The sequence below is a fragment of the Elephantulus edwardii genome, unplaced genomic scaffold, assembly GCF_000299155.1.
Source record: "Elephantulus edwardii isolate Elephantulus edwardi_28Jun2011 unplaced genomic scaffold, EleEdw1.0 scaffold00017, whole genome shotgun sequence".
Classification (NCBI taxonomy): Eukaryota; Metazoa; Chordata; class Mammalia; order Macroscelidea; family Macroscelididae; genus Elephantulus; species Elephantulus edwardii.
In genome coordinates, this window is record NW_006399767.1 from 25,779,307 (window position 1) to 25,793,800 (window position 14,494).

At 36.4% G+C, this 14,494-nt stretch overlaps 1 protein-coding gene and 1 pseudogene across 2 annotated transcripts in view; one reads left to right on the plus strand and one right to left on the minus strand.

Annotated features, from left to right (window-relative positions):
• The window catches only part of FKBP5 (FK506 binding protein 5), a 149,322-nt gene that overhangs the window by 61,474 nt on the left and 73,354 nt on the right, over nucleotides 1–14,494 (plus strand). The window contains exons 2-3 of one of the 2 annotated variants that reach the window (XM_006882050.1): nucleotides 5,095–5,133; nucleotides 10,773–10,894. In XM_006882050.1, the coding sequence (XP_006882112.1) occupies nucleotides 5,126–5,133; nucleotides 10,773–10,894 (130 nt within the window). In that variant the 5' untranslated portion in view covers nucleotides 5,095–5,125. Of the gene's footprint in view, nucleotides 1–5,094; nucleotides 5,221–10,749; nucleotides 10,895–14,494 lie in introns of both variants that reach the window. The other variant, XM_006882049.1, reaches the window with a different exon arrangement.
• LOC102845631 lies at nucleotides 7,162–7,895 on the minus strand (annotated as a pseudogene).

A 14,494-nucleotide genomic window follows, 5' to 3' on the forward strand; every position in this document is an offset into this window, starting at 1 on the left:
AGAAAGAAAGATAGATGCATGTTACTGTGATGCCACAAGTATTTCAAATGCTAGAAGTTTCACTGATGGTGGACAGGTTTTATCAGAATTTCTAGGCTAAGACAAAGAAACAGGACTGACCATTACTACTTCTGAAATAACAGGATTTTGCCAACCTTAAGAACACTGGAATAACATTGTTTGATATAGAACCAGAAAATTAGATCCTCAGGTTGGAAGGCACTCACAATGAAACTGGAGAAGAGACATCTTCTCAAAGTGGAGTCTTGGAGTAAAGCTTCACTCAGTGAAGGATTTCTTTTTTTTTAATTCATTGTTGCACATTTTCTCCCTTCATCTCCATCCCATCCCATAATGTACCCCTTGTTCCCAATTGCTCTCATACGTATAATGCATAATCATATATTCCTTTTGGCAGTTTTTCCTCTCATATGTTCTAATGCAGTTTTCATTTTCTGTTTACTCTTTCCCCAATCCTACCCCCCCCAATGTCCCATTTTATAACAGTGGGGTTGTGCAGTATTTGTCCTTTTGTGACTGAGATATTTTACTTAGCATGTCTTCAAGGCTCCCACATGTTGTATAATGTCTTACTATTTCACTGTTTTTCAATGCTGTGTAATATTTTATTGTATGGATGTACCGTAATTTTTCTATTCATTAGTTTGATGGATACTTGGGTTGCTTCCATCTCTTTACTATTGTGGATAATTTAGCAAAAAACATGGGTGTGCATACATCTGTTTAAGTTGTGACTCTGGTTTCTTTAGGGTATATTATCAGTAGTGGAATTACTGAGTCTATTGGTATTTCTACTTCCAACTTTTAGAGAAAGTGCCTTCCATAGTGGTTGCACCATTTTGCATTCCCACCAGCAGTGAATAAGAGTTCCATTCTCCACCTATGTTCATAGCAGCATTATTCACCATTTCAAGAACATGGAACCAGCCCAAATGTCCAATCATAAATGAATGGATTGAGAAATGGTACATCCACACAATGGAATACTATGTAGCACGTATGCAGCATGCAGGAGCGTGAGTTTGTAAGTTATTACCTAATTTGGAAGGGACTGGTGGAGAGCATTATGCTGAGTGAACTAACTCTGTCCCACAAGGATAAATATTTTATAAAACCATTGTTGTAGAATGAGTATAAGGAGCCAAGAGGGGATGGGAGAGGTTGAAAGTAGAGGGATGAGGATGTGCAGAGGGAAGGGGGATTAATCACCAGGTTGTACAGTTTGATGGGTGGGGGAGTGAGGGAAATTGAAAGAATTTGTTCTTGAAAACAATGTATTCAAATTTTGTAAATAGACTAGTAAAAAATTTTCAAAATGAAAAAAAAAAAAAGGAAGAGTTCCAATCTCCACAACCTCGAAAGCATTAGTTGTTTGCTGTTTTATTGAACTTTGCTATTGCTGGAGTGAGATAATATCTCATAGTATTTTTATTTCCATCTCTCTGGTAGCTAGGGATTTTGATCATTTCTTCGTTGTTTGTTTGCCATCTGAATGTCTTCTTCGGTGAAGTGTTTATTCATATCCTGTGCCTTTTTGTAATTGAATTGTTAACCTTTTTCTTGTTGAGGTGCTCAAGCATTCTATAAATTTTAGATATAAGTCCCTTATCAGATATGTCTATGCCAAATATTTTTTCCCAGTCTGTGGATTTCCTTCTTACCCTGGTAGAGAAGTTTTTTGATGTGCACAGGGATTTAATTTTTAGATGATCCCATTTATCTATTTTATTCTTTCCTGGTTGTAGGTCAGTGAAGGATTTTCATTTGCTGATGTAGCAAGATCCAAAATGAGGAGGAACAGCTGCAAACATCCATTAATAACTGGAACATGGAATGTAAGAAGTATAAAGTTGATGTTCCAGTCATTTTAAAATAATCCTCAGCAAGATTTTATTTGCATGTGGTATTATTTTTTGCCAGTGCTTTCAGAGTAGCTTGGACTTCTTTCTTCAGCATTACTGGTTCTTAATCATATGCCAATTTATGTGTGTAGTTTGAGTGCAGGTTTACACAACAATGGTATCTTACTCAGATATCCATACAGATTTAAGATTTTGTGGCATTAATAGTCCTTTTCTACTTCTCAGTGACTCTAGCTTCAGTTCATCCTTTTACGTCTTCCTACCTTCTCACCATCCCCAGTACTGCTCTTTTGGTCTTGGGTGTCTGACTGTTTTAAGGTATAAATACTTCCCTAGTGTTACTGTTTTGCCTTGTAAGAATGCCTGTTTGGATGAAAGTTGAAGTTAACCGCTGGGGTGAGTTTAGTCCAAGGCTCAAAATATTACTAAAGTTTATAGAACTTGGGGGATCCACCAGCCTCTTTTAAACCAGCAAGTATGGCCATTTTTGTAATTTTTAATTTTGTTCCACATTTTCCTCCCACTGTGCCCAGCACTCTCTGCTGTGATCCCTCTTAGAGTCATCAGTAGTGGAGAACCTGGACACTATCCAGTTCTTCTAGTTTTAGAGTAGTGACGGTTGAACATTGTGTGATCCATTAGTTCTTTGTGCCAGACAAAGAGAGACCCATAGTTCCACCTTGGATGACTTTTTGTAAACTTTTTTAAAAAGAAATTTATATTTTAATGAAAGTTTACAAAAAAACTTGGGCATATTTTTCTCCCTGAGTGAAATATCTTAGTCACAAAAGGACAAATTCTGCGTATTGCCACTATTGTAAAACAGGATTGACATGTGAGTTGGGGGAGGACTAAGAAAAGAGGGGATAAATAATGTACACTGCATTGAAACAGATGAGGGAAAGAACTGTTTAAAAGAAATATATGATTAGGTATTATTTGCATGACAACAGTCCACAATAAGAGGTACATAGCAAAGTGTAGTGAGGGGCAGGGAGAGGGAGGAAATTGTGCAACAATAGAAGAATCTTTTTAAAGAGAAAAGCAAACTGGGAGGGTAGGGAGGAAAATGTTTGTAAACTTTTAAGGACCACGCGCCCCCCCCCCCAGCTCTACTCTCAGATTTGTATTCAGTGCATTTAATCAAGGTTTACTTGGGGGTGGGGGATGTTACCTGGATGTCAGCATACTTTGAAGCTCTTGATATTTGTGTGTGTGATCACAATTTTCCAGGTTACAATTTGTGACTCACAAAACATTTAAAGTATCTTTTTCCTTTGAGTTTGGAGGTCCTTTTAAAAGTTCCTGTGTATCAGAAAAGTCAGTTATAACCTAGGAATCAACCCTGTTCATGTAATTTTCCTAATTATCCAGCCCAGACCCATGTATAGCTAGGTACTTAATTTTTGTTATTGTTTGTCTGAGAACGGTTTGTTCTGGCCTTTTGCTTATTCTAAGCCAAGCATTTGGATTTTTCTGTTGCTGTTATTTGGTATAAACTGTTCCAGAAATTAAAGCAAAAGGGCTTAACCCTGGGTTTTTGGTGTTCTCTTTGAAGAGTTTTGGGCACAGCAAAGTTTGATTCGTGTCTTTGTTGACACTAAAATAAAGGTAGATCAACTGGAAGTAAGTTAAAATAACTCTGTTTCAGTTATCTAATCAGTTATAACCAGAAAACATTTTTTCCCAAGTGCAAAATAGCTTTTAAAAAACCCTCAACTATTTAATCAAAGGGACCCAGCAGGTGGCATTAGGGACCCTAAGGCTTGTCTTAGACTAGTTTGGATTAGCTTTAGAAATGGTTCATTCTTCATGCGCAATAGGAGAGCAGGATAGGACTATGGCATCCGGCAGTGAGCTGTGTTTTGTTTAGGCTGTTGGTTTAATGTTGGCTTGCCCCTCTTGAGAAAGTGTCTGTTGGTTTACTAACAATAACAATAAGAAATAATATTTTAATAGAGCACTTCTAAAATGTACATTAGCCCATTTAATTTAGAAAGTAGATTTTTAAATATTCTAGTTAGAGTAGGTAGGAAAACAGCTTAGAAGAGTTAAAGCAGCCAGCTTCAAACAGCTTATAAGCATCAGAGGGAGAACCCCTGCCTACACTTAGTTCATTTCCCCTACCTTGTTTTGTCTTAGCAGTCTAAAGGTGGAGATTCCAAGGAATCTAGATACAGCATGCCCTTGCTTTTAAGAATTTTTTAAATCTAGCACAAGATAACATACAAGTGTTTACTTTTAAGTATAATGTAGACAAAAACTTGAGGGGAATGTTAAGTACAGAAAAGGACAAGACTATATCCAAATATAGGATCAACATTGGTATCATGATGGAGCCAGCATTTGAGGGAAAAGAACATTTTGAGAATAAGGGAAAAGAGTGCCAAAAAGCTTGGAGACAAGATAACACAAAGCTTGTTATGGGGGAGAAATTGATCTGGTTTGGTTAGAACGTAAGTGACATGAAAAGAAAGTAGTGGAAGCAGGAACTTCCCTATAAAAGACAGGACCAGATTATGAAAGGCCTTGAATGTTACAAGGAGAAAGAACTGCATTCTTTGAGTATTTCTACAAGCAAGAAATGAAAAACTATCTATGGAAGACCCAATAAAAATGATAATGAATGCTTACATTTTTAATTTATGACCTTATGGTCCTGTTAACATACATCTCTCATTAATACCTTACAGTAACTGTGAACTATGTTCATTTACAGATGAAAATTGTACCCCAGAAAAATTAATGTGCAGAAGTCACACTTCTGCGAGCGCTAGACTCAGATCCATCATATTCTAAAGTTTTTTCTATTTGCTACTCTAATTGTGTAATTTTTAAAAACCAGATTACATGATAAACTTAATCCATTATCAAGAATTTGGCTGTAGTAGGACATTTTCTTAGTGCCATGAGGACTTCTCGGTGTGTAATCATCTTCAGCATATATAATCACTCCCAATCCTGACTTTTACCTTTCGCCAATTAGGGGCCAGAGCTAGATGGGAAATTGAAGAGTTGGATGATGCTTTGTTTACAGGACTGATGACATCATTACATGCTCTCAGCAAAATGTTTTTGTTTTCATTTTCAGTGTCTAATTTCATTGCCCCTAGATAAATCTTTGGTTAGTCAAACTTAATTCCCAGGAGCATTTAAGATACATATGAAAGTGATATTTTTTTCTTCTCTAAAATATGCTTTTTCCCAGCAGGTTTTCTACTTATAAAAGACAATGACTACTGATGAAGGTGCCAAGAATAATGGAGAAAGCCCAGCAGCAGCTGTTGCAGAAAGAGGAGAGGATATTACCTCCAAGAAGGACAGAGGAGTATTAAAAGTGAGACTACGGGGGTAAATGGCATCTCAGGAAATGTTACTTTGAAAAGTTGCTTATAAAATCATTTGGGGATTGAGGGACTTGAAAAATAGGAGGTTTTATTCATTGATGTCTGCGAAGTGGCAAAGTCTACAGATAGTTTCTCATTTCATCTTTATAGCTCTGAGATTTCGTTTTAATCCCACTTATAGGTGGGAAAACTGGAAGTAAGCTAGTAAAATACTTTGCCAATATTATGTACTAATATTAGGTCCCAGTTTCATATGATTTTACAGATTACTGTTTCAATGTAATATTTGAGGATACTAAAGCTGGCTAAAGATAATTTAAAATAGTTTTTTTTAAGGAAAAATGTATCATAAGAAGTTGTAAAAGAATTATTTTTACATTAAAATAATGTTCTGATATACAGTGAAGATTTTTTGAAGCCTCATGAAAGAATGTATCTTGCTTTTGAATTTTTTTTCTCTTATTAAACACTGCATTTGTTTATCTCTCTGTAGTTAATAATTTTCACATATTTTTAAATCTGTAATGGTGTGTGAGGCAATCTGAACCCCTCTTGAATCTTTCGTTTTAAAAGTGAAAAACTGAGAGAGCTCTGGTGGCCTAGTGGCAAGACACTGCACTGTAATCCCAGAGGTTCGTGGTTCAAATCCACCAGTTGATCTGCTGGAGAAGGAGGGGGCAATCTCCTCCTGTACCAGTCAGATCTGATTTGACGGTACATGTATAAATAATACATTAAAAAAATAAAATAAAGTGAAAAACTGAAGCTGAGGAAAGTAAAATAACATTAGTCATAGTTAGGACCAGTGTTGTTTCCCTATAAAGGTTTAAATGTTGTTTTGGAGTGGTGTTTTGTGGGGGTTTTTTCCTTCTTTTTATTATACTAGTTTATTTTCAGAATTCAAATACATTGTTTTCCAGAACAGAGTCTTCCAATTTCCCTCACCAACCACCATCAGATTGTACAACTCCATGATTAATTCCCCCTCCCCCACCCGTCCAATTCCCTCAGTCATTTTTGTATATTTTTTATTTATTTTACTAAAAAAATTATCTTACATACTAATATTCTCAATATTATCATTTGCAAAATTTTACTGTCTTCTTTTGCCAATAGCAGTAAATGAGAAACTTTTTGTTTATCTAATCTTACGTAGATGAAAATTGTGTGTGTGTATAGGTGATGCACACATGCATTCCACCAGGATCTTTTCTGTATTCTGTGTGCCAAGTCACACTTGAAGAGATTTGTAAGAATAGGCATTTTATATCATATCGTCTTTCAGAGGACTTCACAGCCTTGTAACTAACTATATCACTTGTTGCATAGCAACTCATCCCAATCTCCAGGATGCTTCAGCTTCTTTATTTATGCTTTTCTCTTTTACTTTTCAGAATACCTATACTAAGAATATTTCCCAGCTTACCTTGGACCCTGCTTTTTTCTAGAGAGTATATCTAATAACAAGAATTCAGGCTTATTAAAAACAAAAAAGACAAAACATTTTGTGATTGGAAGCCTTCTAAATCATGTCATTTATCATTGTCTGAGCTTCAGATTTCTCCATGGACTTTTTGGTTAACATTAAATAGGTCTGAGGCAATTTAGTTAACCTTTCTGTGATTAAGTTTCTTCATGTGTAGAACTAGAATAATAACACCACTTATTTAATGGAATTGTGAGGATTGCATAAAACACTTTGCACAGTGCCTACCCTACAGTAATCTCTTACTAACTGTGACCTTTTTTCCCCAAAACTAAGTCAGTAACTATCCAAGAAGATAAAATTGAAGTTTATATTTTTAAAATGAATTACGACTGTATCGTATTCTCAGAGTAATTCCAAATTTAGACACAAATTCATCCCAGAAGTATACCTTTTTTTTCAGATTTTAGATGTGAACTTATTTATTTGCCACACTTTAAATATTCTATTTTTGACTGGATTCAGATTTGGAAGTAGAAGCTCTCAGAGAGGACAGCCTCCATCTCTTGGCGATCTGCTCCTGGCGTTTTTCTTTGGCCTCCTTCATTCTCTTGGCCAAAAGCTTAGCATACTCTGCAGCCTCCTCCTTATTCTTAGTGCGCTGTTTCTTCAGCAAAGTGCGGTGGTGCTTGTGCTGCAGGACACGTGGAGTAACTAGACACTGAATCTTGGTCCTGGGGTTTCTTGCCTTCTTTGTTCAGTGGCTTTCTCACAACATAATTGATAGACATCATCTTCCTTGGAGAGATTGAAGAGTTTGCAAATTCTGCTGGCTCTCCTGGGCCCCAGGCGATGAGGAACAGTGGTATCAGTCAGTCCTGGGATATCCTCTTCCCCTTTCTTGACAGTGACCAAGTTAAGAACACTCAGATTGGCATCCACAGATTGGCAATCCCAGACAGATTTGCACTTCTTCTCTCCAGTTATCCGTGGTCTGTAACAAGAGTGCCCCTTACTCAGCAGCAGGCAAACTCAGCCATGGGTCAAGACACCTGCTTCCTGAGAAAACCTTGCTTGTCGTTTCCACCCCTGATCTGGACAACATATCCCTTCCATTCATCACTGAGAGAATCAACAGCAACTTCTGTGGCCATTCGCTTCTCATAAAATGTATGAAGTTTGAATTCATTGTCCACGTTTTTGGCAGCCAGTGGTGGAGAAAGAGATGTTCAGCTTCATGGTAAAGTAGCCCACTGCCCCAGCAGCACCATGAAAAAGAACCAGAAATTATTTTATTTTAATGAAAGTTTACAGAGACTTTGGATTTCCACTCATTCATTGTTACACACTTTCCTCCCTACCCACCCCTCCTCCTCCAGTTTGCTTTTCTCTTTGAAAAGTTAAAAAATAAAAATAAAAATTGTTATACAATCCCCTGGCCCCCTGTCCACTCCACTATGCAGCTTTCATTCTGGACTCTTATCATGACATTAATACCTAATTATATATTCCTCTTAAACAGTTCTCTCCCTCATCTGTTTCAATGCAGTAAACATTATTTATCACCTCTTAGTTTCCCCCCAACTCCTATGTCAGTCCCACATTACAACAGTGGCACTAGGCGGTATTTGTCCTTTTGTGACTGAGATATTTCACACAGTCTAATGTACTCCAGGGTCATCCATTTTGTATAATATTTCATGAGTTCTTTATTTTTCAGTGCAGCATAAGTATTCCATTGTGTGACTATACCAAAGCTTCTCTATCCATTCGTTTGTTTGGGCACTTGGGTTGTTTCCAACTCTTTGCTATTGTGAACAAAGCTGCACTAAACATGGGTGAGCATATATCTGCTTGGGTGGCAGTTCTAGTTTCTTTAGGGTAAATTCCCAGTAGTGGAATTACTGGGTCAAATGGTATTTACAGACTGGGAAAAAAATATTTTCTTGTCTGATATTTTTCATGGCTGATAAGGAACTTTATCGAGAATTCATAAAATACTTGAGCACCACAACAAGATAAAGGAAAACAACCCAATTGAAAAATGGACACAGGATATGAATAGACACTTCACCAAAGAAGACATTCAGATGGTGAACAAATACATGAAGAAATATTCAAAATCCCTAGCTCTAAGAGCAAATCAAAACAACTATGAGATATCCTCTCACCCCATTAAGAAGAGCAAAATTTAACAGAACAGCAAACACCAACTGCTGACGAGGTTGCAGAGAAACTGGAACCCTTATTCACTATTGGTGGTAGTGTAAAATGGTGCAACCACGATGGAAGGCAGTATGGCGCTTTCTCAAAAAGTAGTGTACTTCTGTATCGCTTGCCGGTGCCTGATGATCTGATAGCCATTTGTCCCATATGCCCAGTTACTTGTTTATAATCCTAGAAATGCATATTCTCCCAACATGAGGATTGTTCATAGATTCTCTGACTTTTGTGTACCTTCTGTCAGAGTCCATTCCAGCTAAGAGACCCCATAGGACAGAGTAGAACTGCCCATAGGGTCTACAAGGCTGTAAATCTTTACAGAAGCAGATTGCAGTAGCTTTCTGCAGTGGAGGGACTGGTGGGTTTGAAATGCAAACCTTTTGAATAGCAGCTAAATTCTTTTCTTCTCCACTTTTAAATCTTAAAAGGACAGTAATGATTTCCTTTAAAGAGTGTTTCCACTCTTGAGCTAATCATGTTGTTGAATCTAATTCTATCTATTCATATGTTAATATAGATCTGAGGCAGAGGCTATTGTCTCAGAGAAGTTAGAAGTTAATAAATAACTGAGTTATTTAGATTGCAATTTATACCCTTCCCCCAAATATAGATGTTAGCTATCATCCTCTGCCATCTATTAAAAGTTACTAGTTTTGCGTAGATGATTGATAGAGTCATTAACACCACCACACTCCTGGATTTTATTTTCCCAGAACTGATTGACTGGCATTAGTGGTTTGCTCTACCAAGAGCAAAAGAAATATACTAGATTTTATGATAGCTAAATATTTTTCAACTTGGATTTTCTTGTTTTGACATTTTATTTATTAAAATACCAAGTTACTTAGTATTGTGTCAAACTGTTGGGGTTTTTTTACAAATTGAATATTCTTCAAAGAGTGGAAAAATAACCTGTTATACCAGGAAGTTAAACCTTCTAAAATTCCAAAGGCGTAAAGGAGAGAATTAAATAAAATCTTACCTTTGAAATAGCGTGTTAGACATTTTGTGTGTCTTTAAAAGTTCACCAGTCTCTGTTTGTTTGTATATGGAGTAATTCTCAAGTCTTTGTGCCGAGACATTTTAGTGTCAGAGTAACAAGGCATAATGAATCAATCAAGCAGGATCTATTGATTAATTGTTTTATAGGAATAAATAGTATGATTAATAATAACATAAAATAATGTTATTGTTGCTGTGTCCTGTAGAATCAGAACTTACTCATACCTGACCTTCCAGTGGGTTTTCAGGGGCTGTAAATTGCACTGGGGAAGATTGCCCATCTTTTTCCAGTGTAGCAGCTAGTGGATTCAAGCTGTATGCTTTGAATTGACTGCTCAGCTCCTTACCACTAAGCTGCCAGCACTCTCTAAATTTAAATGCAACATATAAGATATAGATTCATAAAGGATAATTATCTAGTAGTGAGCATTATTGAGAAAGCTGTAAAAGAAACTCTTAGAAATAACATAATACTCTAATTGTAAATCTGCCTAAGTAATATTGAATGAATTATGTGAGTTTATTAATTCTCTGGTTAAAAAGTAAAAAGTTGCACCTTTTTTTCCTTTTTCTTAAATAAAATTTTTATTTTATACTGGTTTACTTATAAAGTTCATATACGTTGTTTTCTTACACAGAATCTTTCCCATTTCTTTTACCCACCCCTCCTTCAACCCACAAATTGTGTGACCCTATGATTACCTCCCACCATCCTCACCTTTTTTCTCTCCCCTCCCCCTTTAGATCCTTAGACACATTTTACTACTTACTATTTCTACAAGAATGCACTTATGCAGTATTTGACCTATGGGACTGAGTTAGTTTACTTAGCATAATGCTCCTTTTTCTTAATGTTTGTTTCTTCTAGATTGTCAAAAGAGTGGGTACTAGTGAGGAAACACCAATGATTGGAGACAAAGTTTATGTCCATTACAAAGGAAAATTGTCAAATGGAAAGAAGTTTGATTCCAGTCATGATAGAAATGAGCCATTTGTGTTTAGTCTTGGCAAAGGTAAGAGGGTATTTTCTGTGTTGTGCTTATTTTGATTTGTATTATACAGATGCAGTCTGGCCAGTAGTAAATGTATTTCAGAACTGTAATTCTCAAAGTCTGGCTCACAGACCCCTGATGGTCTCTGAGATACTTTCAGGGAATCCATGTTGTGAGAAATTATGTTCATAATGCTTGAGTGGCTTCTTGTTGTTAGGTGCCATCTATTGGCTTAGTGGTAAGGAATTATGCTACCAACAAAAAGGTATGCGGTTCGAATCCACCAGCTGTTCTGCAGGAAAAAAATGGGCTGTCTCCTCCCATATGATTTATTGCCTCTGAAAACCTGCTGGAGGGACATCTGTGAGTCAGTTGTGACTCAATGGTACGCAACTTGCCTTTTTACTATGTTGATGCTTGCTATGATGATTAAAAAATTATAATCATTCAAACTGTTGGTACTGTACTACAAATCAAGGCAGTGCCACCAGAGAGAGGTTGCTCTCTCTCTCTCTGTTTTTTTTGGTTCATTTATTTACTTTTTAGAAAATGAGGATAAAACATGCCACTTTCACCTAATGTATTTGTGATAAAACAATTGTTATGTGTGCTATTGAGTCAGAGATGACCAATAGCTGAGCCTCCAGCAGGTTTTCAGAGACAGTGTATCACATGGAAGCGTATAGCCCATCTTTCTCCTGTGGAGCAACTGGTGGATTCAAACCACGTGCCTTTGGGATTGCAGCACAGCTTCTTACCAGAAGGCCACCAGAACTCCTTGATAAAGTAGTAGAAATTAGTAATTTTATTAAATTCAAACTTTTTACTTGCACCTCATTTTGGTATGGAAAAGTATGACTACAGAAAGCAAAATGCCCTGGTTGTCTCAAGGGAAAGCTCTTGTACACTTATTTCAGTTGGAAGCTTAGCTAGCTGTGGTGTTGGGGTTTTTTCCCCCCAGTGAAATACCATTTTTTATTTGAAAGAACAACTGGCAGCCCATCTATGATTCTTCAGACTCTGGTGCTTGGCAGATATTTTCTTAAATTACTCAAGTGAGCGCATCACTTTAGGAAAACAAGTAACAATGTCTGTTGCTATTGATAAAATTTCAACTGTCAAGTGAAAAGTGACAATCTTAGAAAATTTGTATTTGTTTCCCTGACTGTGACAGCTTCCCCAAATTTGAAAGAGTTGTGATAAGATCAGTCATAATATTAATGTATGTGAGTTTTTAGTATTGTAGAATGAAGTTATTACATTTAAAAGATCTGAACATTTAGAATTCAGTAACCAATATTTTCCCAGGGATGACTAAAAGATAAATGATCCAGTCAAAGTGTAAGGTAGACACATAAATTTTTGTTGTTGTTATTATCCTAATATTTTCCTTTAAAATTTATTTTGTCTTTTGTTGTTGAGAATATTCACAGATTAACATACACTAGTTCAACATAGAGCAGTAAGTATTAATGTAACAAAGTGAATGTTCATTATTTGGGTTCTAGATTCCAAAAGCTACAAAATTTTATTACCACTTACCCAGTTTTGATGTAGTATCAGGGAATTAATTCACAATTATCTGAAAAGGCTGTTTAAATATTCATTCATTTTCTCACAGTGAAAACTATGAGAAGCAGACAGAACTCAATGGGATTGCCTTATTTTTTCAAATCTGGCAGGGATTTTTTAGCTTGACAGGGTGTCGTCTTACTACTTTTCTATCACTCCATTAGTAGAAAATGTTTTGCTTCTCTGACAGATGGCTGCCTGACACTGAATTCCAGCTTTTGCAGGTTTTATTGTATATATCTTTGTGGTGGTACATTTTTTCCTTGTACTTCAATCAAAATTAAATCATATTGAATGCAAAAGTAAATTTGAAAATCTGGTTATCAAATACTGAAGAGATTTGTAAAAATATTATAAACAGTGCTACTTTTCTCATTGATTTTTTTTTAAAGTTCTTTTTCATAAAAGTGACTTCTTATTAGTGTGAGGTTACTTTTAAATTAACACGTTGCCGCAAATGACGGCATAGTGTTTCTAAGCATGGTCATCAATTTAAAAGTGTGCGGCAATGTGTTAATCAATTTTGAAAGTTTCTAGTAGTACTTAAGGGAGCTCTGGCAGGGATTAGCACTGCTAATCCAAAGGCTTCACTTCTCTGGCAGTTCTAATGTCCTGGCTACTTTGGTGAAGATGAACAGTCTCCTTCCATGTGATTTATAGCCTTGGAAACCCAATACAGGGCTGACTAGTGAGTCCGTTCTGACTCAGTGACAGTGAGTTTGAATTTTGAGAATATGGTATCTTATCAATAGCCATAAGTCAGGTGCTTATCTTAGTTTAAGAGTTAAAGAGGTCATTCAGAATATAAGATGAAAGAATTGCTATTTATAAATCTAAAATGTGTTTTTAACTAATTTCTTTTCAAATATTTTAAAACGTTGTACAAGTACTTTGTATTAACTGTTTACCATTTACTAATTCAGTATCTTTATTGGCCAGTTACACTGCCAACCCAAAGGCACAGGGTTTGAATCCATCAGCTGCTCCTCTGGAGAAAAATGGGCAGTCTCCTCCTGTGCAATTTACAGTCTATGAAAACTGATCAGAGAGTCAGCTGTGGGTCACTGCCAGTTCAGTAGCACATAACAGCAACAACATAAGGGAATAGTAGAACATACAGCAAAGTGAACTTTTTGGACCATGTTTCTTATTGGCTTTAGTGCTTGAATCATCACTTCTTACTCTCATTTGTCATCTAGCTCATTCCCAGATTATGTACAGGAGAAAAGACAGTAGTAATTTTTCTGTTCACCACTACAGCTTGATGTTGACTATAAATCCTTTTCTTTTCCTGATTGAGCACCTAGTTGAATTGCTAAGTAAGCATGGATCTAGGCATTAAAATCACAAAAGAGGATTTCAGCTCTGCCTCTGTCCTCCCTCGTCACTTGTGTTTGTGCTTTCTGCTCCCATGCACTATGTTCTTTCCAGCCTTTAGTGCTTTTGCTCTTTTAGTACCTTTCTCTGAGTCCCTAGTGAGTTACGGGTGTGTGTGAGATAATAATCACAATCAAATACAGATGATTATACATTTTAGAAGTTTTCATTTTTGTTGATTTAGGGATGTGAATCTTCCAAGCTACCAGCAAGGATGTGGCATCATTTAGATGACCTCAGAGTGGCTGGCCTTATCAGATGTCCCTGATTTTAGAAATCTTTTTGGAAAAAAAGTTGATATATTTGAGATAATAGATCTTCTCTCAGCAGTTATCTTGGCAAGTGGAGTTGAGAATTTATATAGCCACCTCTCTATCCAGTTTTTCACAGTGAAAAGTTGGTGGTGACTGAGCCTTCTGTGTTTCCAAGATTGTTGAACATAGTAAAAAAAATTTTTTTTTCGTTCTTTTTCTAAAATTGTAAGTTAGGAGAGAAATGAAGTGGTTTTCAGATGGCTCGATATCTATGACACCTTCTTAGAGACAGTGAGGGAAGAGCACTCCCCCCCACAAGTGTTAGGAAGTAAAGCCTTCTCTTCTGTTCCCTGTGGCATGTTAACTTGAGTAAGCCACCTAACTCTCTTGTATCCTCCTTTTTAAAGATGTAAAATCG